Source organism: Aedes albopictus, chromosome 3, assembly GCF_035046485.1.
Source record: "Aedes albopictus strain Foshan chromosome 3, AalbF5, whole genome shotgun sequence".
In the NCBI taxonomy this organism is placed as follows: domain Eukaryota; kingdom Metazoa; phylum Arthropoda; class Insecta; order Diptera; family Culicidae; genus Aedes; species Aedes albopictus.
In genome coordinates this window covers 283,502,278-283,524,186 of record NC_085138.1, presented here as the reverse complement: position 1 = coordinate 283,524,186, position 21,909 = coordinate 283,502,278, and the positions used below count along the sequence as shown (strand labels likewise).

The window sequence follows — 21,909 nt, the reverse complement described above, 5'->3', positions numbered from 1 at the left end:
TGATGAAGGCCTGCAGTCGTTGTGTGTTGTTCTCCACTGATACACACCATGTTTCACTGGCGTACAACAGCACTTTTGAGTTGAAAAATCGGATTTTGGTGCGTTGACTAATCTGACTGTTTTAACATCAGGGTGTTTACTCATTCATTCATTTATATAGTATTAGGTACATCAAATTCTGTTATTCTGTTCTGTTATAATCAACGCACCCCCTGGCCGTGGCCAATCTGCGTTGTTTCGCTGGGCGATACGTCTACCAGTAGACTTGTATCTGCCCTATGCTAAACCGATTAGCATATCAAGTCCTTTCCACTGATGAGTAGGCTCGAATGTCCCGCCCCTCCCTATAACCCATAGGGGGAAATAAGGAGTTTCCAGTTTCAAGTATTGTATTGATTATGACACCAACTCTTTCTATTCCTTGGGAAAAAAATCACTAGACTTGGATTATCAGACTACTATTAATAATGAACATAATTAAGATACAAGTTTACATACACAATTGTAAAAGCAGTGTCAGATACTTTAAAGTGAATTGAAAAATGTGAATAAGATAAATTGTAAACTATTTCGCGGCGACACGAATGCTTCAATAGTGTCATAAATAAAGGCGCAAACAAACAAATAATTGATATTGAAGTATGCATATTGAAGTATTTATCTATTAGCAAAGTAGTAGAAAGAGTTGGGTGCCTGATTATAAAATTGTTGTACTTATCTTGTGTGTTCCGGACAAGTCCCGTTTGTGTTGGCCATTAGGACACTTCTTGCTTCAAAACGGTCGTTTCTGGAATGGAAAGAGAATAATTGGCCGCACAACTCCGCAAATGGGCGGCCCGCACATATTAGTATAATGTTGCAATGATTGAAAATAATAGAGTATGGTATGTGGGGGCAAGATGGGTCAGGGGGCAAGATGGGTCAGTACCGTTTTCAATCGCACAATATAAGTTTTGAATCTTTCAATAATTTTCCCAGATGAACGACGGGGATACACAAAAAAGTGGTATATTGTTTTGAAAATTCTATACGTTCCTCGCACAGAAAAAAATAAAATATTTTTTCGTTAAACTCCTTATTCCATATGACTACGTGTATTGTGTAGACGGGGCAAGATGGGTCACCCTAATTTTTCGGTATGTTTGCATAGTTTTTGAAAATGTTTTATTTTTCATGGAAAGGCTATTCTGTGACCTACATTATCGAAGCGATGAGAGCACTGAAAATTTGAGAACATATTTTTTAAATTTTCCTACAAAAAATATAGGTTTTCAAAGTCCGTTTATGGCTACCCGAACAAAAATCTTCTAGTTCTGAGAATAATCTACCGATATGTTTCAACACTTTCTTCATGTAATCTGTACGTCTATGAAGCTTAGATGTATAGAGAAAAACTAGAATATATAGTATTTTTTGTTGGAGGAAAATCGAGTTTTCTTATAGCTGACCCATCTTGCCCCCGTTAAAATGAGGTGGGGCAAGATGGGTCATGTTTTGAAAATTGTTTGTCAAGACGCAGGTTTCAAACTTTATAACCTTTTTATACTCTTATATCATAGCTGACTAGTGTATCTGAGAGTCGTGGTAGAATACAGAGAAATGCGATTTATATTCAGAAAGTTATAGGGATCCATTTCTTAGGTGACCCATCCTGCCCCCACTTACCATATAATTGTTAATCTATATGAATACTGCTACTAGTTCAGGTTTCTCACCCTCCACGATTCTCTAGATACTGTTCTAGCGTGTTTGTTGTAAATTTGTTAATAAGTGAAGCTTCCAAAACAGTTACGTGAAGTTGTATCAAAATTCTACAGAGTGTTGGGGAAGGGGAGGGGAAATAAACATACTTCTTCCTACACCTAGCAGTTCGGATCTTCTGTTCACACTGTCATTCCAACCTTCTTTCAGTGTGAAACGTTTCTGGATCTGGAACGGGTGGTATCACTTTACGCTACTCTTCTATCATGAACATAGATAACTACTTTTAAAAATAAAAGTTTTGTCCTACTACCTATTTTATACCTGAAAGATGTTAATTGGTCAAATGTTTCGTTCAGCAAGTCTATGTCCATATTGATGATACAACCTTTTATTAATGAGTAATAATGTTGCTCACAGTTGTGAGGCAATATAACATTCAACTCGTTGAGGGCAAGTTATGAACCTACAGAAAATTTCTTATTAGGCTGTTACCTCTAAAACTACTAAACACATATTGAAACGTGAAATTGTATTGTAATAATTGATTTCGACAATAGTCGCATACTATGCCCTACGACATTGACGATTCTATTGTCTATGGCTCACCTATTTCGTGCCACCCAGCAGGGACTTGGTCTGGTACCCAATTCAGTATATCCGCTCCACGTAATATACCGCACCTCTTCTGATTTGTGATATATTACGCGGAACATTACTCTCTTCATTCGGATAGCGGCTATGTAACCCATTGGATTAAAAGCCTCCATCAAACATGAAGCGATTAATCGGAGACTGAAGACTCTATACCAAATTTGGCTCAGAGACAGGTATGCATCTGCCAGCAATAATCGGTGATCGATCAACATTCCGAGTACCCCAATTTACACAAGAATGCCAAGGATCACCGCTCATGCTTTACAATACAGTTGGAAAAACTAGAACAACACCTGGCCACAATGATGCATAAAGCACTAAACTGCCGTGTGCAGCATAGTTGTCCCATGTTCTATGGGAATCCCTATTAACATGGGACAACTATGCTACACACGGCAGTAAAGCGGACCAGAAGTGTTGGTGAGCCAGCCCCCACCATATAGTATTAGGTACATCAAATTCAAGATAAAACTGAATTAACAATATTTTTCCATAATACACGGTTCGTAGCTGCCGTTCTCCATCCTCGGTCACGCCCGATGCTCGCCAAGTCACGCTCCACCTGATCCGCCCATCGTGCTCTCTGCGCTCCACGCCTCCTTGTGCCAATCGGATCTGTCGCGAACACCAACTTTGCAGGGTTGCAGTTCGGCATTCTTGCAACATGCCCTGCCCATCGTATTCTTCCGGCTTTGGCCACATTGTGGATGCTGGGTTCGCCGTAAAGTGCAGATCGTGGTTCATCCAAACTCCGAGTGCTTGCAGGTCCTCCTCGAACATGGTCCATGTCTCGTGTCCGTAGAGGTCCACCGGTCTTATTAGCGTTTTGTACATCGTGCATTTGGTGCGTGGGTGAATCTTTTTAGACCGCAGCTTCTTCTGGAGCCCATAGTAGGCCCGACTTCCGCTGATGATGCGTCTTCGAATTTCACGACTCACGTTGTTGTCAGCCATCAGTAAGGATCCGAGGTAGGCGAATTCCTCCACCACCTCGAAGGTATCCCCGTCTATCGTAACAGTACTACCCAGACGGATCCGGTCGTGTTTGGTTCCGCCTACCAGCAAGTATTTTGTGTTTGAGGCATTCACCACCAGTCCGACCTTTGCTGCTTCGCGTTTCAGGCGGGAGTACAGCTCTGCCAACGTTCCAAATGTTCTGGCGATAATGTCCATGTCGTCCGCAAAGCACACAAATTGTCCGGATTTTGTGAAAATCATTCCCCGGCTGTTGAGCGGGCTCGTCACATCACACCTTCCAGAGCGATGTTGAAGAGTAGGCATGAGAGTCCATCACCTTGTCGCAGTCCCCGGCGAGACTCGAATGAACTGGATAGTTCACACCGTCCATCGTTGCTTTAATCAGTCTAGTCAGATTCCCAGGAAAGCCGTTGTCGTCCATGTTTTTCCATAGCTCTGCGCGGTCGATACTGTCTATATGCCGCTTTGAAGTCGATGAACAGGTGATGTGTTGGGGCCTGGTATTCACGGCATTTCTGGAGGATTTGGCGTACGGTGAAGATCTGGTCCGTTGTCGACCGGTCGTCGATGAAGCCAGCTTGATCATTTCCCACGAACTCATTCGTTTTAGGTGACAGACGAAGTTTAGGTGACAGACTAAAGTTCTCACAGTCCAAATGGTCGCCTTTCTTGTGAATGGGGCAGATTACCCCTTCCTTCCACTCCTCCGGTAGCTGTTCGGTTTCCCAGATCCTGACTATCAGCCGATGCAGACAGGTGGCCAACTTTTCTGGGCCCATCTTGATGAGTTCAGCTGCGATACCATCCTTACCAGCTGCTTTGTTGGTTTTGAGCTGGTGAATGGCATCCTTAACTTCCCTCAGCGTGGGAGTTGGTTTATTTCCGTCCTCCGCTGCACTGGCGTCGTCGTTTCCTCCGTTGCCGTGGGCTCCCGTGCCTACGTTCTCCACGCCGTTCAGGGGCTGATCGAAGTACTGCTTCCACCTTTCGATCACCTCACGTCCGTCCGTCAAGAGGCCTCCGTCTTTATCCCTGCATATTTCGGTTCGCGGCACAAAGCCGTTACGGGAGGCGTTGAGCTTCTGATAGAACGTTCGTGTTTCTTGGGAACGGCACAGCAGTTCCATTTCTTCACACTCCGCTTCTTCCAGGCGGCGCTTTTTCTCCCGAAAGAGGCGGGTCTGCCGTTTCCGCTTCTGTTTGTAACGTTCCACGTTCTGTCGAGTCCCTTGCTGCAGCATTACCGCCCTCGCTGCATTCTGCACCGTTCTGCACACTTCGTCGAACCATTCGTTCCGTCGATTCCGTTCGACGTACCCGATGGTGCTCTCGGCTGCGTCGTTGATGGCTGCTTTCACTGTACTCCAGCAGTCCTCTAGAGGGGCCTCATCGAGCTCGCCCTCGTCTGGCAACGTGGCCTCGAGATTCTGCGCGTATGCTGAGGCGACATCCGGTTGCTTCAGTCGCTCTAGGTTGTACCGTGGCGGTCGCCGGTATCGTACATTGTTGATGACGGAGAGTTTTGGGCGCAATTTGACCAGGTCGGAGTCGATGTTGGCGCCACGATAGGTCCTGACGTCGATAATGTCGGAGAAGTGCCGTCAGTCAATCAGAACGTGGTCGATTTGAGATTCCATCTGCTGTGGTGATCTCCAGGTGTAACGATAAGGGAGGCTGTGTTGGAAAAAGGTGCTACGTATGGCCATATTTTTGGAGGCGGCGAAATCAATGAGTCGTAGGCCGTTTTCGTTCGTCTGCTGGTGGGCGCTGAACTTACCAATCGTCGGTCTGAATTCCTTCTCCTGACCTACCTGAGCGTTCAAATCACCTATGATGATCTTGATGTCGTGGCTTGGGCAGCGCTCGTACTCGCGTTCGAGCTGCGCGTAAAATGCGTCCTTGTCATCATCAGTACTTCCGGAGTGTGGGTTGTGCACGTTTATTATGCTGAAGTTGAAGAATCGGCCTTTGATCCTCAACCTGCACATTCTTTCGTCGATCGGCCACCAACCGATCATGCGCCTCTGCATATCACCCATCACGATGAAAGCTGTTCCCAGCTCGCGTGTATTGCCGCAGCTCTGGTAGATGGTATGATTACCTCTAAACCTATTTCTTCGCGTGGGTCTTTGCCGTTTGTATCGAGTCGTATTTTCTCCTATGTTATTCGCAATGGAGATTTTTACGGGTGGCCATCGCAGCTACGCAGCTAACCTTGAGAGTGCGATGTGCACTAGCCCCTCTCTGAAGCAATGCCTTCTTAGTGGTTCAGTTGCCTCAAGTCGCTTTACTGTTCGCTCGTCCGCTCATCCCTAGAGTACTGCTCGGTCGTCTGGTATCCGTATCACCAGAACGGTATGGACAGGATCGAATCGGTTCAGCGCCGCTTCATACGTTTTGCTCTCCGTCGACTTCCATGGCAGGATCCGTTTAGATTACCGAGCTATGAGAGTAGATGTCGTTTGATCCAGTTGGAAACTCTCCAGGCGCGCCGAAATATCGCCAGGGCTATGTTTGTGGCTGACACAATTCGAGGAAGAACAGACTGCCCAGCAATTCTGGCGGCAGTTGATTTGAACGTCCGTCCAAGAGCGTTACGAAACAATTATATGCTGAGATTACCGCTCCAACGAACCGACTACGGCCAGAATATCGCTATTCATGGTGCTCTTCGAGTGTTCAATAGGGCAGCAACCGGTTTCGATTTTAATTTGTCTCGTGCAACAATCAGACGTAATTTTTCTGTGATATTTTGTACAAATGCTGACGAATAGTGATTTTGTGTGTGTGTTATCTGTTGTTATAGTTGGTAGTATCAAATAGTTTTAACCATCATTGGGACAAAGTTGTCTGTTGATGTAAAGAGAATAAATAAATAAATTATTCTCGCCAGTGGCGAGGAAGGCGTTCTTGATGGCACGCTCTTGATCTTCTACGCTTCCACCTTCTGGAATATCCGCAGTACGGTTGTCTAGCTCCTAGGTCCTAGGTCCGCAGTACGGTTGTCTAGGCCCGATTGTCTAGACTTAGGACCTTTTCACCGCAGCGTCTTCCAGTCAGCATGTGTTGAACCGGTGCCCGATTTTCTCCCCCTGTTGATGGATCCTAGCAATGCGCAGTCGGATCTCGCCGATTAAGAGATGATGCTCGGAGGCAATGTCGGCGCTACGTTTGTTCCGCACATCAAGAAGGCTGCAGATGTGGTCGATTTGATTTTCTGTGACGCCATTACGGGTAACCCGTGTCACTTTGTGCACTGGTCGTTGAGCGAAGAGCGATCCCCCAATCACCATGTCATTGTTGCCACAAAACTCTGCAAACAGCTCTCCGTTTTCGCTCATTTCTCCGAGACCATGTTGTCCCATAACGCGCTCATAGTCCAAGTTGTCGTAACCAACCTTCCATGAGGATCTTGATGTCACCTTTCGGAATCTTGTCCGTGGCAGCATTCAATTGGCTGTAAGAGTTCTCTTTGTCTTGCATTTCGGCAGCATCGGTTGGCGTGTAACATTGGATCATGGTAAGGCTTCAAACCCGTGTTCTGAATCTGGCTACAATTATCCTCGCACTAGCTGTCCGGCAAACTTTGTCTTGCCAAGTTGTGGTGCTTTGACAATTGTTAAGGTCATTGCATCATGGCACCCTAGATTGGTTTCATTTAGATCGTATTGATTTTCTTCCCAGGTCATAAAAAATCAGCATTTTGTCTATTTTCTTACATTTTTAGTTCATTTTCCTATTTTTTTTACATATAAACACTGCCACCATGAATACGCATCGAACAGTGCAAGAGCCATCCTAATCGGTTCAGCCGTTTGTGAGTTTTGTTGCCTCAAAGGGAATTCAAACTCATTTTTATATATATAGATTAATAGGTTCCCACTTCATGAGCGCAGCATGGGCGTGAGCGCTGAGCAGGCAACCAACTCCACGGTGACGAGGAGCGCGTTCACCTTGTCGGTCAGAGTATAGCAGAATTTTACCCGATGCTAATCTGTGTTCTTTAAAGTTCGGCCAACAAACTTCGCTCAGTCCTAGGGTTTCAAGCTTTATACGGCATGCCTCATTGGCTAGTTGTGCCAGTTTACCCTGCTGGACTATAGGGTTAGTACATTCCGAGTTCCAAATCTTGTTCGTTGTATCGCGCTAGAAGTCGTTGCCGTTGAATCAGTTCGTAATCATTCATTATCGGTTTCTGTAACGGTTTTTAAGAACAGTAGGTTGTTGGCCTAAGGTCCCCTATCCACCGTGGTGGGGCTGCCACCTAAGGTGTAGCTTCCGGTGGATGAGCATTTCATATTCAGCCGTTGGATGCCGGAACAGACGCTGTTTGAGCCGCACCTCCTTGGCGAACAGACGCTCGGGACGTACCTCTTCAATCTAGCTGAAGTCAGAAAGACAACTAACAGTGCCCAGGCTGCATTACCAGCTAAGTACACAATCAAAGACAGTCCAAATCATCTCTGTTCAAAGGCAATTTAGAATAGAGATTGATATCACTAGGTATATTCCTTAGATGACTTACCTACCTACCTTACCATACATGATTGCATTGTAATTGTAATTGCTCAGTCCACACCCAGGCCGACAACTGTCAGCCCATCTGCTTGTAGGCAGATGTGGACCTACAAAGCCTCCCCCGTTAACATGTCCTACACCGAATTAGCACACCGGGATCTTCCACAGGCAGGCGCTGGCGTTACCAGTCCCAACAAGTGTCAGATACATTAAATAGATGGGGTAGAGGATATAAGAAGATGTGGGAATAGGATGGGAAGAGGCAGAAATGAAGAGATAGTAGAGAGGTTTCGATTTTGTTGCTGAAACGAGAAAAAGAAAGAATGATAAAGAACATTAGCGATATGTTCATAGATTTTGATTTGGTCGATAATTTCTCATCTATTTTGTTTCCATATCGTTGCATCGGTGACCATATTCATCGCCTTTCTAGTTTTTGTTAGGGCCATCTCGCGTTTTTTCGTCATGTCCTCTTTGCCGGTTGGCGACGTTCGGGATGTAAGTAGGAAAGCATGCATTTAATATGATTAGTACGACAGTAATTGTGATTGCTCAGTACTTCCAGCCCATTTGTCCGCATTACATATCAAGCATCCCGTTTTATCAAGTCCTACACAGAATTAGAAACCCCGATCTTCCACAGACAGTCCTAACTAGTGTCAGATAAGTTCAATTGAGGATAGGAAGCGGCAAAATGAGAAGACAGTAGAGAAGGTTTGGTTCATTAGTAGCTGTGTTCATGTGATGTTTGTCTGACATTTAAAAACTATTTTCCGTAAGTGTTTAACTCTCCACCCCAAATTTAATACCGGAAAAGTATCTGATCAGATGTATAGTTTGGCAATTCTATGTCCACATTGAAATGCTTTTGTTAATATATCTTTTATCAAGAAGTAATAAAGTTGTTATAAATACAGTCATGACCCGCTGGTTGAGGGCTTAATAGTTGGGAGACTTTTTAGTTGGGACCCCGTTAGTTGAGCAGTCAGCCAACTAAAAAGTACCTGGATGTCATAATTCAATGTCAAACTGAAAATGACAACCAATCTGAAATTCCGAGGGGCGAGCTAATGAGTTTTTGGTTTCTTAAACTTTACTGATAATCGAGAAGAATTTCTATTTCATATTTCTTTATAAAAAAGAATATGTACAATTACTTCGAAACAAATACAAAACATCGGCAATCTTGATCATTGAAAGCGTTTGTGCTTGCTTTTGGTCCGGGTGGTTTCATAAACATATATATTTTCACTTCACCGACTAGAAATGGGTGAAAATAATTATTTCTCGCATTGGCCATATATGTATCTTGCAAAATGTATCAGTTTTGCTCTAAATGTAAAACAAATTGAAGATGTTTCCTTTTTGCTTCCAACCTAAACAAGATTAAAAAAAAAACAATGCGCATGCCCCTTGTGCTGCTGTCACTTCACCCAACTAGCGAATCGAATTCGTTGGTTGGGTGGAGGTTGTGGCTCAACGAGCGGGTTCCGACTGTAATTCAGTTAAAGGACAGCTAATGTATTGTAATCCAGAATAAACCTACAGAAAATGTCTCAATAAAAAGTTAACTCTAGTTCAACTAACTACACAAAATAAAAAGTGTTATTATATTTTACCAATGATTTCATCCTAATCTTGACCCTAACATAGTTATGCGCTTAGTGTAAGTGGACGCCGCTTATGATTTTGGTTGGACAATGACCAAAATAGTGTTGTTTCGACAATAGTCACATACTATGCCCTACGACATTGACGATTCTATTGTCTATGGCTCACCTATTTAGCGCCACCCAGCAGGGACTTGGTCTGGTACCCAATTCAGTATATCCGCTCCACGTAATGTACCGTACCTCTTTTGATTTGTGATATATTACGCGGAACATTACTCTCTTCATTCTGATATCGGCTATGTAACCCATTGGATTAAAAACCTCCATCAAACATGAAGCGATTAATCGGAGACTGAAGACTCTATACCAAATTTGGCTCAGAGACAGGTAATCAGTGAGGTCAGTTTTTCTCGTTTGTCAGAGACGATTGATACGTATTAAGACAAACTTTCCACTGCATCTGCCAGCAATAATCGGTGATCGATCAACATTTCGAGTACCCCAATTTACACAAGAATGCCAAGGATCATTGGCGGAGCCAGCATTTTCTTTCTTCTTACTCACTCTCCTAAACGTACACGAGAAAGAGAAAGATGGAAGAGGAAGCAGCTTGCCCCCTCTTTCATCTCGCTCTTTTGCTTGTATGTTTGGGAGAGTGAGTAAGAAAAAAGAAAAAGCTAGCTCCGCTAATGCCAAGGATCACCGCTCATGCTTTACAATACAGTTGGAAAAACTAGAACAACACCTGGCCACAATGATGCATAAAGCACTAAAGCGGACCGGAAGTGTTGGTGAGCCAGCCCCACCACCTTACCATACATGATTGCATTGCTATTAAATAGAAAAGCAGTCCTTCTTGGGGAATGTGATTTAGCACTATCCACAAGAAATGTTCGATAACTGTTTTAAGCTGAACCTAAGCCATAAGATGTTTTATTGTTTTAAAGGTAGTAATCATTTGATCGTCGCTAATAGTAATAAAAAAGAAATACCTGCTATGATAAAAAAAAATGCCTGACCCTCTCTCCTCTCACACTGCGAAGAGACAGCAGCCTTCCAGTCTCATCATAATCGTGAACGCCCACCGAACACCAGCGTTTGCAACCTATTTCCTTTTTCGGTACTTGGTGCGGCCGCGACGTCGCTTCGAACTGGGCGTCTTCGGTGACGATCCGTTGGTGGTAGTCTTCTTGTTGTAGTTACGGACCACCCCGCGGGAACCACTGTTCTGTACGCTACTCATGTTCGGTTTCCGACTGGTGATCAAATGCTGCGAAACGAGATCTCCCAGTTCCCCCTGATGGGCCAGCATCGAGAGAAAGGTGCAGATGAATTCGTCATAGTTATGCGTCCGCCGGCAATCGTCCACCTTGAACATGGCCCGCTTCTCGTTCTCGTCGCATAGGTGCTGCTCGGTTATGTTGATCTCCGATTCCAGATTCTTCAGGAGCGAGAGGAGATCCTTCGGTGAGAATGTTCCGGCACCGATAAAGGAAGGTGGTGGCGAAGGTGGAGGATTTTCCTTCTTTATTTCTGTTTCGCCAATGATCTCCACGGAATCCGAGGAACTGTTCAGAGACACTAACGATTCCAGCTCCTTCGACATGGGAACCGAAGAGTCGTCTTTTTCACTCATATCGAGCAGTTGAGAATATTCCGAGCTCAACTTCACTGGAGATTCTTCCTCTTTCTTGATTTTATCCGTTTCCAGAGATCTGTTTTCGGTTCGCTTGCTCTTCAGCAGCTTTTCCAACGCAGCCGATACAATCGTCTGATTGGTTCGAAGCATCTTCAGCTTGTGAGTAATGGCTATTCTCCTATCCGGAACAACGGCCATCAGATTGAACCGGATGTCCTGCTCGCCCGTGGAAATACCTAATCGATCGGACATCACGCGACGAAACTTATCGGTCCACGCTTCCTTTTCGGCCCATGGTCCGTGGTCCATCGGGAACGGCTTCAGCCCGTCCAACTCGAACAGGTGACCATTGATCGGCACGAAGCTGACGAAGTGGAATGCTTCGCCGGTAAATCTGAAAATTAAACACACACTTTAAGTGTTTTGAATTAAATAAAATGGGATCTACCTTATTCCTACAGAAATCCACAGAGATGTGTATAGAATTGAGGAAATTTTAATGGAGGTACCTAATGAAAGAATATCTGAAATCAAAAAAATATTACCTGCCAGTGCTAACTCCGGAGTTGCGGTCCATCCGCCGTCGGGCCTGCGGCATTGCGTGCGAATTGTGCGCACAGGCCAGTTCCGGGGTGTTCCCGATGGCCCAGCCCTTGTTCTCCGGGCACATACCCTTCGTGTGCACCTTCAGCCGGCTGAGGGTGTTACCCAGATCGATGTCGGAACAGTTCAGCAGTACCGACAGCAGTGCATGGGTTGCACAACTGTTCGGAACCACCTGCTGGGCGAAGAAAATGTTATTCACCGCTTCCTCATCCTTCACGTAGATTTCCGTTGTCTCCACGATCTTCCGGCGAGCACGGCGCTCCTCAATCCAACGGAATAGGAAAATAAACCCATAAACAGGGCCTTCGATATTTTTCTGCAGATCGTAGATTTCCTCCACTTGAACACCTTTGACGCCAAAATCCTCCAGCAGCAAAGTGAACAAACCCGGGTCGGATTCCAATTCGAGCCAACCGTCCGTTAGCCGGTTTATATCCACCGGCATCTTACGGCGTACACCTTGTACCGTTTTTATTGGTATGTTATAAAATTTGCGTGAAAAACAGGTAAAAACTTAGTTTTAAATTACGTTTTGTTTACAGAATCTCACGGTCGGCGAAGAAGACGATTTCGAAGAATGACGTTTGAGTGAACTCAGTGTTGTAGCTTGGTTCAGGCTTGGTTACATTTGCACATATGGATCAAGATGAACAAAAAGTGGTCAAACTCGAAAAATCTGTTGGCATCTTCACTCAGAATAAATAACATATTAAATTTAAAAGTTCTGCACTTAGATTGTGACCAATTACTTTTGCACTTGAAAAATATGTGCAGCGTTATCGAACTTTTGTCGATTCAATCATGATAGAATTTAAGTGCGTCACTTTTGGTTTTCAATCGTTCAGCGCATAGTTTTCATTGGAACAAATAATAAAGATATTTACACGTGGGATTGGCTTTAAAATAGAAATAAATGCAAGATTTGAATAATCAGTGATCGGGCTGGTTTTATTTATTAAACAAATCAAGATTAAAGCTATTAAATATTAGGGAAGAGGGTGAAGTGCCTCGTCGTGCGCTCCGCCAGTTCCTTCAGCAGTTGCACACTAAGATCAGCTCGGTATTTTCCCCATCTTTTTACTGAGTTCTCAACAGCAGATTTAACTCGGTACGCTCGGTTATCCCTTTTGCTGAATACTCTGTAAATAAGTTAACGAGTTCTGCAAATGAACTGTCAAAAATTACAGATGAACGGTAAATATCGTTACTGATGAACGGTAAATATTGATTACCGAGTGTACCGAGTTAAATCTGCTGTTGAAAACTCAGTAAAAAGATGAAAAAATTACAGAACTCAGCGAAAATTTTACTGAGCTGGAAAATCAGAATCTTAGTGTGTGGGATAATCGCCTCGTGACCCACTATGGGGCCGTCTCGGTGGCCGGATGGTTGTGTTGGCATGACGGACTTTGCGATGATGACCTCCAGGGATGAGCTCACAGACTGTAACCTGGTCATGCAATCCGTTCCAGTCTTAACTTTAGGTGGATGTTCGAGAACTACCTCAGTTCTTCTTTCATTGTGTTTCTGAAGCGATCGGTTCCAATTCTGAAAATAAATTAATTGTTTTGAATCACTTTATAATGAACGTAACACGTTATAATTACCTCTACAGACTTCCAATTTTCCGCTTATTGAATTAACAACAACACGTTTTCGAGCAAAACATTCACGCGCCATTATGTTTTCTTATGGTCATTCTATCTTTTAAATTTTATGAGCGCTAGATTTCGTGTTATGCTGCTACACTTGAAATGTATTTCAGTAGTAATAAAAATCATTAATCTTACTCGTAGATTTTATTACTTGCACATAAACAGGCGGTTCTCTCTCTCGCCGGCAATCTATGTGGTTAACGCACATAGAATCTATCAGTCGATTAATTTGGGTGTTGTTTGGCATCAACCTAGGGGCAAGACATATGTAACGAAACAGACGTAACACTCTTCAAAACAGCTTGGCACATGCATTTAACGATCAATTCAAATTTAATTTGATTTGCGCGATTGTTCCACCAGAGGCGCTAGTGTTCGATCGCTTTGACGTTTGCCAGTGTACACGACGCTGAATGATGCAAACGAAGATTACAGGCAATTTGTATAGTAGTGTGCGTGTTAGCAAAACGTCAAATCGAAATCCATCATGGCCGACAGTGTCGCGCGCGGTTCTACCAACAGGTGGCAGTGTGCTCATGAAAATGGCACCGGACAAAAGTTTTTGATGAAATTCCTCTAAGAGTTACGTCTGTTTGTCTGTGATAGAATCTTCGCTAGGGTTCATTCAAATATTACTATTACGTAACGCAATGGGGGGAGGGAGGGGGTCTAGCGCTGTGTTACGCTTCATACAAAATTTCAAAATCTTCCATACAAAAGTTGTTACGTGGGAGAGGGAGGGTGTCCAAAATTGTCATGTTTTGCGTTACGTAATATTTGAATGAACCCCTAAAAGTGTTGCTCAGAATTCCAATAGAGTTAATAAACTATAGAGGACGAATGTGGCTGTTGTTCCCTTTGTTCTCGCTCGCAAACATGTCGGGTATCTATCTGTCAAACTGCATACTTTTTCGCTTTGACACTTATAGCCCGGCCTATCTCCGCCAGCAAGAGATGTTTCGGCAGCGACGCCAGCGACGCCTCACACTTTCTCAGATTCTCTCTCGTTTATTCTGAAGTGTGATCAGACATTAACATAAAATCGCAAAGTGTAGCATGTGCTGAATAAAAATGAACTTTGGATGAATTGGGTTGTTAAGCAAATTATTTAAATATTGCCATTTTCTTTAGCCTAATCGAAAGAGCTCATTTTTCTGGGTCTAAGGTGTTTTTATTGCGTTCCTATTCCTTTGTTTTGATGGTCAAATGAACATAACATTTTTAATTTCCGTGGATAGAATGACAGTTCAATCGATAAAGTGACAGTTCGCCCCGAACAAAAAAAAAAAATTTGTTCGGGTCGAACTGTCATTTTATCGATTGAACTGTCATTCTATCCCCGAAAATTAAAACTGTTTTGTTAATTCAACCATCAAAGCAAAGCTATTGGAATCCAATAAAATAACGATATACCGTCTTACCCCGTTGGTTCGACACGTTTTAATACGACACTTTTTAAATCGTACCCCGCTTATTCGACACATGTCGAATTAAAAAGTGTTCAAATGTCACAGCGATGTACACTGTAAATGCAAAACAGTTTTATATTGCGCTTATACTCGCACCCGCAGCAGCTCCTCTTGCAGAAGCTAATTCCGGAAGTTCTGAGTTGTTGTCATACGACACCCAAACCATAGACTAATTTCAAGACCTCGATGTTCCAAAGAAAGCCATTAAATTTTCGATGTCCAGTCCGGTACCCAACAAATATTCATTACCGTGTATTTTTTTCCGTGTAAATTGCTTTTTGTGTAAATTATATTTAGCGTGTTACACCGATCTGACAGCTCTGACAACAAGGGACTAAACATAAATTACGTAAAGTGAGTACCGAGGATTGTTCACAATCTGCGAACTTGACTGCGGAAAAAATCGCGACCATGACGCCGCTGCCCAAACCGCCTGTTGACCAACCGGAATGAACTGAGGATGGCCACAATCGTAGAAAGAACGAGCTTTTCATTCGCACCACCACAATATCTGTTGAAATTATGTTCCATAACAAATCCGGAAATCAAAACAAAAACAAAAGTAGAGTTGCCAAATTTCAATGAGCATGGTCGTGTAGGATGACCAGTTTGTCGAATTAAAAGTTTACCCCGGTTATTCGACAACAGTCGGTGTCGTATTAGCGGGGTAATACGGTACTCAGAAAAATGAGCTCTTTCGATTAATCTATAGAAAATATCAATATTTACTTAATCTTTTGTTCTTGTGTCAAGGGGTTGATCACTCGACACATTGTGCCCGGCACACATGCCGGCACATCTCGGCACACATGCCGGCACAATCCGGCACACATGGGCACAACATAGAAATCCAACTTTGCGGTATGGAATCAAACTGTCATTATACTTACGATTGCAAAAAATCCCTTCATACAGATTCTAGACAAGTGTTCTGGGTGGAATTTTGTCGGTAAACACCGACTAGACCAATAACATTCGCCAAAAATAGACAGGATTATAATTAGCGCAAAAACATTCTAAGAAAATATTCCACTGGGCACATTCGGCACACCTCCGGCACAGAGAACAGACATCCAAGTCCAGTTGCGAAACTGTGTAAGGAATTTAACGGCCATTTGAAATCGGCAACACAAGTGGCAATACCGTGGCGCTGCAATCTAGGGGCAAGACACTGTGCAAACGAGAGCAACTCTGAGGGATTCTGAGTTACTCTTTTCATCGGAGATCGACGAAATTTGTCGAAAGACATCCCTAAAAATGTAATTTTCATTCAGCACACGCAACACTTTGCGGTTTGACATTGGTTCCAGATCACACTTTGGCATAAATGGGAGAAATTCTGAGGAACTGTGAGGAATTCTGAACAACACCTCGAACACAGATTTGCTCTCGTTAGATCTGTCCTGCCCCTAGGCTGCAATCGGGTAATTTTTCATACTAATTTAATTCACCACTTGAAATGTTTCAATTCACCACTGACTGTGGCAATATGGTGTTTGGCGGCGTTAGTGTTTTCATCGTGTATTGGTTTGCAACCTTACTCAAGTGAAGATTCAAATCCTTACACAACTTTCTGAATGAAATTTGTTCTAGCCTGCATGTCTGTTCTCTGTGCCTCCGGCACGTTCGGCACACTTCGGCACACACTGAAAAACAACCGGCACAGTTTAGGCACATATTGGCACACGCTCAAAAATCACGGCACAAATGAAGTGTGCTGAATGACCAACCCCTTGTCTTATGTGCATCGTCCGATGTAATATTCATGCAACCGACGTATTGATCGGGTTCAGATGTAATATCACAAACAGTTTTTTCTGTGTTCTTCTATGAAAATGACAGTTCAGCGTTTGCGCCTTTATTTCATAATTATTTCATAATTAATTCAACGGACTCTTACAGTCTAATTGAATTATTAATACTAATACTACTTAAAAACATCATGTACAACATAATAAATAAACACAACACTACATTAAAAATCAACATCCCTCAAAAAGCAAACATAGCAAACAACTTATAATTCAAAGCAACATCAAACGGAATCAATTAAAACGTTAATTGTCACAAGCAATCAAAAATACAACAAAAACTCGATGCTAACTGCTAAACTACAATTCCTCTGGTTTCCATGTACAACGTTTTCTCACAAATTCACGATATTTTATATGTTCTGGCCAAGTAGACGATCTGAATGCTAGAGGTTTCCATTTACGGTCTAAAATAACTTTGAAAGACACGTAGTCCAAGAAACTACTATCAATCCAACGCGATACAAGCTTTCTTACATTTTTGCATTCACTTTCACTTATACCTAGGCAACGGGAAACCATTCGCTGAACTTGTTCTTCCGTAGCCCTCCCATCAATTTTGTCAAAAGTAATGCAAAGTTTCCATCGGTGTCATCTTGGTCGGATGAGTGAAACGAATACTCAGTTATCAACGATGAACCGTTGTGTAGCACCGTTCCACCGGTGCCCATGCTGGTGCGAGCTTCGTGATGAGTTGATGAGCATGGAGTCGAATGTCCTTCTAGAGGTCGTTCCACGGTACTCGACGAACTATTCGCTAGCGTAGACATGATTGAGTCGACTTTTCGTTTCACTTCTTCGACATCGAGTTGCAATGCAGATTTCGCTTCTGAAACGATCGAGCTAGCTGTGTTTGTCCGTTCCGCTCTCCACTTGATAAACTCGTCCATACATTCGTCGCACACCCAAGAGCTGTTTCTATGCGGCGGGGATACTGCAGCAAGCTGTTCTTTGTCTAGCCCAACACAATTAGCGTGATACGTTCGGCTACACAATCCATTGCAAACAATATATGGTTGCTTACTCGTTGTGGCATGTAGACCACACTTCTCACAGGCCATGGCGATAATAAAAATTACTGTTTTCTGAACAAAATATAGCTCGAATTGATTATGTTCGCGGTTATTGAGCTTAAGCGTTACAAAAACCGTTTTTTCACCAAAAAACTAGCGATTTTGGAGGCTTGAATTCAACGGTTATCACGCAATAACGAAAGCCAAGAAAAAATCGCGTCCGAATCCAGCAACAACGCAACAGTTGTTCGGCAGTGTTGTAAACAGTGGCATACATGGACCAAGACATGGACCTGTCAACTGAAAAGGCCTATATACAGTGACGATTCGTTCGTTGAGAGCTCGTTAGATGGGCTGTCTCGATGGTTGAATGTTCACTGCTTGAGGCAAAACCCAACTAAAAAGCACTGTCAATATCAAAATAGATGTCAAAACGAGTTTGACGTCTGCCCGCCGTAGCACCACAGCTCCTGTATACAGAACGTTTGCGCAAGTATGTGAGTGTTTCGTGACGTATTTCTCGTCACTTGTGTGTGGCTTGAGAATTTTGATCAGTTGTCAGTTGCCCCAACGAATGAACACGATTCGCTAATCGGGGCGCAGTCGTGACCCAACCAGCAAATCGGACTGTAAACATCTTTTCAAACCATTAGGTGGCGCATGAAGTTATAAAAGGACCCGCATAAACGATAACCATAAGATTTGCTTAACCCCTGGGCTTAACCGCCTATTCGGGATACAGTATGCGGTATTGTTGAACCGTCCACATTACGGTGCGTGTATTGTGTTGGTTTATTAGAGGAAGAAAGGCTATAGCCTAGAAAAGAGAGGAATTGTAATCCTGGTTTTCATAAAAGATGTCTCCTCTCTCTCTCCAGCTAAAAACTAGTGAACTTGTGTTTTCAACCCCCAAGAGACGAACCAGCCAAGGGCTGAAAGTCTCTCTGATAAAGACAAATCAATCAATCAATGTTTTCAACCCCTCACTCCCCAAGTGGCAACTGATCTGAACTGAAATGAATTTGGTTCACCGGAGAGTTCATTGCAAAATGTCAACTCCTGTTGACGTTGGGTGACAGTCATCTGTTCGCATCCAGGTAAGTTTTCGAGGTGCATCATCTTTTGCCAAATTTTGTACAAAACAATCATTTTCGTAATATTTTATCCACTTTTCCGGCGATTACGTTACCTCCCGTTCACAGGAGCACTCGATTGACCAGTTGGAATTGTTTTGCGCGTGAAAACTAAACCGTAGAATCGACAAACAACAGCGATGGTGCTGCTGAGGCCAATGTTGAACGCTGCCAAACGCATTCCGCTGATCAAATTTCGTAAGGGAGGCCCTTATCTGGAGAGCAGCAGTGCCGGACATCCTGCCTCTGCAGCTGCTGCCGCTGGGACCGGCGGTACACAAACGGTAGGTGATGGATGTTATCTGATAAGGTTCAAGGGGTGAAGCCGAATTGCTTTCGGTGTTGGCTACGCACCATTTCATTTCGAGTTAGAAAGATTACATAATTGTGTACTAGCAAAAGCCGATTCAGCAATAAACAATTGCTCATCGGACCACCTGCAAACTAACGTGCTTTTCTTATTAATCTTTGTAGAGATCGGTTTCGTCGGGTGAGGCGATCGAAGAATGGCAGCTACCCGCCAGATACCGCAGGAAGCCAATTGACGATGTAGAAATCGATTGGATCAATCGCGGAGGACCACCGGCGTAAGACGCATTTCAGCTTCTTCCACGCCGCTCGGGAGTTGAGCCTAGTCACTAAAAGCTAGTGCAGTTATATACAAACGCATTACTAAACCATCATTATCATCATCGAGTTCATACATGTGTACCCCGTAAATAATTATCGCCAAACGTTGACCTTTCAGCTAGGAAATTTTGTACTGCCACTCTTGCAGATAACAGCAGAAATCTCTTTCGAAATCTAATGAATAAAACATCGAACGACGCAGAATTGAAACCTATCAATATCAAAACGATGGTGCTAAAGCGGGCAAAATTTTGAGAAACTGATTGCGAATGCTTATAAATTGCTGCAACGAGAGCCCAGCCAGATCGTGTCCTTTTTGTGCGTGTTGGAATCATTTCAGTGACCAAATAATTACTTACAATTGAGAGAACTGTTTTAAGATCATCTGAGTCGGAGTTGAATGGAATCAACAAATTTCAAAATTGTATTTATTAAATATGATTCAAATAAAGCTTACGAAAATGAGTATAACTTTCCACTTTTCTATTAATTGTATCACTTTGTATCCTGATGTGATAGATACTGTTGTTCAAAAAACTTCAAGAATAGGAAAATTCCTAGCAAGCAGTGGAATTGATTATCTCATTATTGATTATCCAAGCGTTCATTTTGATTCTAGAATCCTTGTTCGTCGGAGTTGTTTATCTAACCTTCTGGTCCTCCTTGAAATATGATAGATATGTGCTATTCTGGTTCTTCCAGCTGTATTTGTATCGAGATTTGTATATCATCAACAGTAGTGTTTGATATTCGTTTATGACAAGTTCCAGCGGTGTCTCCAGAACAGCGTTCCCAGATCTACGCAAACTTCTGTAGATCTACGGAAATTTCCGTAGATCTACGGAATCGAGCCCCTTCTACGGATCTACGGATCCGTAGAAAAAATCTACGCAAAACCCGGTTTTTTTTACGGAAGCCTACGGAAAGTAACGGAAAATCTGAAATTCTCCCCCCCCCCGCTCATTACTTTTCATCTACGGAATCATGATTGTGTGCACTTGCGAAAAAATCTGACATCACTGCTCCAGAAGCTCCTTCAGGTATTTCTCCAGGTATTGCTGGAGAAACTTTTCCGGAAATTACTCAAGAGTATATTCGGTGGCATTTTTCAAGGATCTTTTTTCAATTTTTTTTCTATAAATACCTTTCAGTTTTTTTATGTGACCCTTTTTAAAGAGCCAGGGTAACATAAAAAAAACTGTGTAAGATTTCTCATCCCTCATCTATATTGAAGAGTTTCTTCAAGAATTCTACCAATACTTATGTCGAAAATTTCTGCTAACATTCTTTCAGAAATTTCTTTCGGGTTTCTCCAGGCATCTCTTCAGCAATTTTTGAAGTAAATTTTTCTAGGAGTTACTTCCAGATCTCCTTCATGATTATTTCTTTCTAGGAATACTTTCTAAACCTTAAGTAGTTTCTGCAGGTATTTTCCCAGGCATTCAGACAGGAATTCTTCCAGAGAAAATAGCATCCGAAATTTTGTTCAGGAATTCCTCCAGAACACTTTCAAGAACTTCTTGTAGGAATCTTCAAAGGTATCCCAGGTGTTTTTTACAAGATTCAATCCTTCAAGAATTTCTTTAGTTTAACTTTTCTCTCACAAAATTTGAAGGTCAAAATAAATAAGTAAATAATTTCTTTAGTTTTGTCTTGTTCAGTAATGGTTCTGGAAGAACATTTAAATAACATTCCTAGACAAATATCTGATTCAATCTCTGAGGAATCTCTGAAGGAATTCCAGGAGTTATTTCCGCCGGATTAACAAATCCTTGTAGGATTTCTTCAGGACTCTGAAGGAAATTCCCGAAAAAATCTTTAGAAGATTCTCTAACACGTTCTCTATATGATTTTTCAAATTAATTTTAATAGGAATTTCTGAAAGGCTTCCTGGCTGAAATTCCCGAAGAAATTCCTAAATTTGTAAAGAGGTCTTTGTCAAAAACAATCTCAATAGACATTTGTGAAAGAATTTCTAAATTAAATTCTGGAGAATTCCCTTGTAGAATATTTGTAAAAATCTCAGGAACTACTGCTTTAATAAATCTCAGAGAAATCCTGGAAAATAATCTTGATGGAATCCCAGAAGATTTCTGAAGAATTTTCTGTAGAAATCATTTGATAAATTTCGTCGATTTTTCGATAAATTTGGTCGAATTTCTGAATGAATTGCAGTGGAAATAACTAAAGAAATGCCTAACCCGACTAACATTTTCAGCGCTATAAGCTTCAGTCCTTTGCTTTCTGTTGTGCAACTATCGAGTTGAAGCAGTCAACGCTGAATAAAAGGGGGTAGCTTCCCTGATAAAAAATCAAAAAAACACGATAAAATTTATTGTTATATCACCATTTTTTTCGAAAATTATTCACCATTAATCGTATTGTAATTTGCACTCCGCACTTACCATCACCACTATTGTTCTATACCATTCCGCGAATGGTAAATGGCACTTTTACAATAAAAAATGATTGTCGTTATGTATCTT

General features: G+C 42.5%; 2 protein-coding genes across 3 annotated transcripts; one reads left to right on the top strand and one right to left on the bottom strand.

The window, feature by feature from the left end:
* Positions 1 to 10,368: 10,368 nt before the first annotated feature.
* LOC109418843 (ubiquitin carboxyl-terminal hydrolase calypso) lies at positions 10,369 to 12,297 on the bottom strand. Its single transcript, XM_019693078.3, has 2 exons — positions 11,652 to 12,297; positions 10,369 to 11,500 (listed from the first exon to the last, which is right to left on the bottom strand). The coding sequence occupies exons 1-2, from the start codon at positions 12,155 to 12,157 to the stop codon at positions 10,573 to 10,575; spliced, it is 1,434 nt and encodes a 477-aa protein (XP_019548623.2). The 5' UTR covers positions 12,158 to 12,297; the 3' UTR covers positions 10,369 to 10,572.
* A 6,328-nt stretch (positions 12,298 to 18,625) lies between these two features.
* Positions 18,626 to 19,894, top strand: LOC115258006 (uncharacterized). Of its 2 annotated transcripts, XM_029858001.2 has the most exons (3): positions 18,626 to 18,757; positions 18,863 to 19,077; positions 19,268 to 19,894. In XM_029858001.2, the coding sequence occupies exons 2-3, from the start codon at positions 18,934 to 18,936 to the stop codon at positions 19,382 to 19,384; spliced, it is 261 nt and encodes an 86-aa protein (XP_029713861.2). In that variant the 5' UTR covers positions 18,626 to 18,757; positions 18,863 to 18,933; the 3' UTR covers positions 19,385 to 19,894. The 2 variants fall into 2 exon arrangements, with proteins under 2 accessions (XP_029713861.2, XP_062714764.1); XM_062858780.1 differs by lacking the exon at positions 18,626 to 18,757 and having other exon boundaries at positions 18,779 to 19,077.
* The last annotated feature ends 2,015 nt before the right edge of the window (positions 19,895 to 21,909 follow it).

Excerpts from the sequence above, each read along its gene's own strand:
- LOC109418843 (XM_019693078.3), bottom strand. The coding sequence starts at position 12,157 with ATGCCGGTGGATATAAACCGGCTAACGGACGGTTGGCTCGAATTGGAA. Across the intron at positions 11,501-11,651 it reads TCCGGAGTTAGCACTGGCAG|ATTTACCGGCGAAGCATTCC; the intron begins GTAATATTTTTT and ends TTTAATTTTCAG.
- LOC115258006 (XM_029858001.2), top strand. The coding sequence starts at position 18,934 with ATGGTGCTGCTGAGGCCAATGTTGAACGCTGCCAAACGCATTCCGCTG. Across the intron at positions 19,078-19,267 it reads GGACCGGCGGTACACAAACG|AGATCGGTTTCGTCGGGTGA; the intron begins GTAGGTGATGGA and ends TAATCTTTGTAG.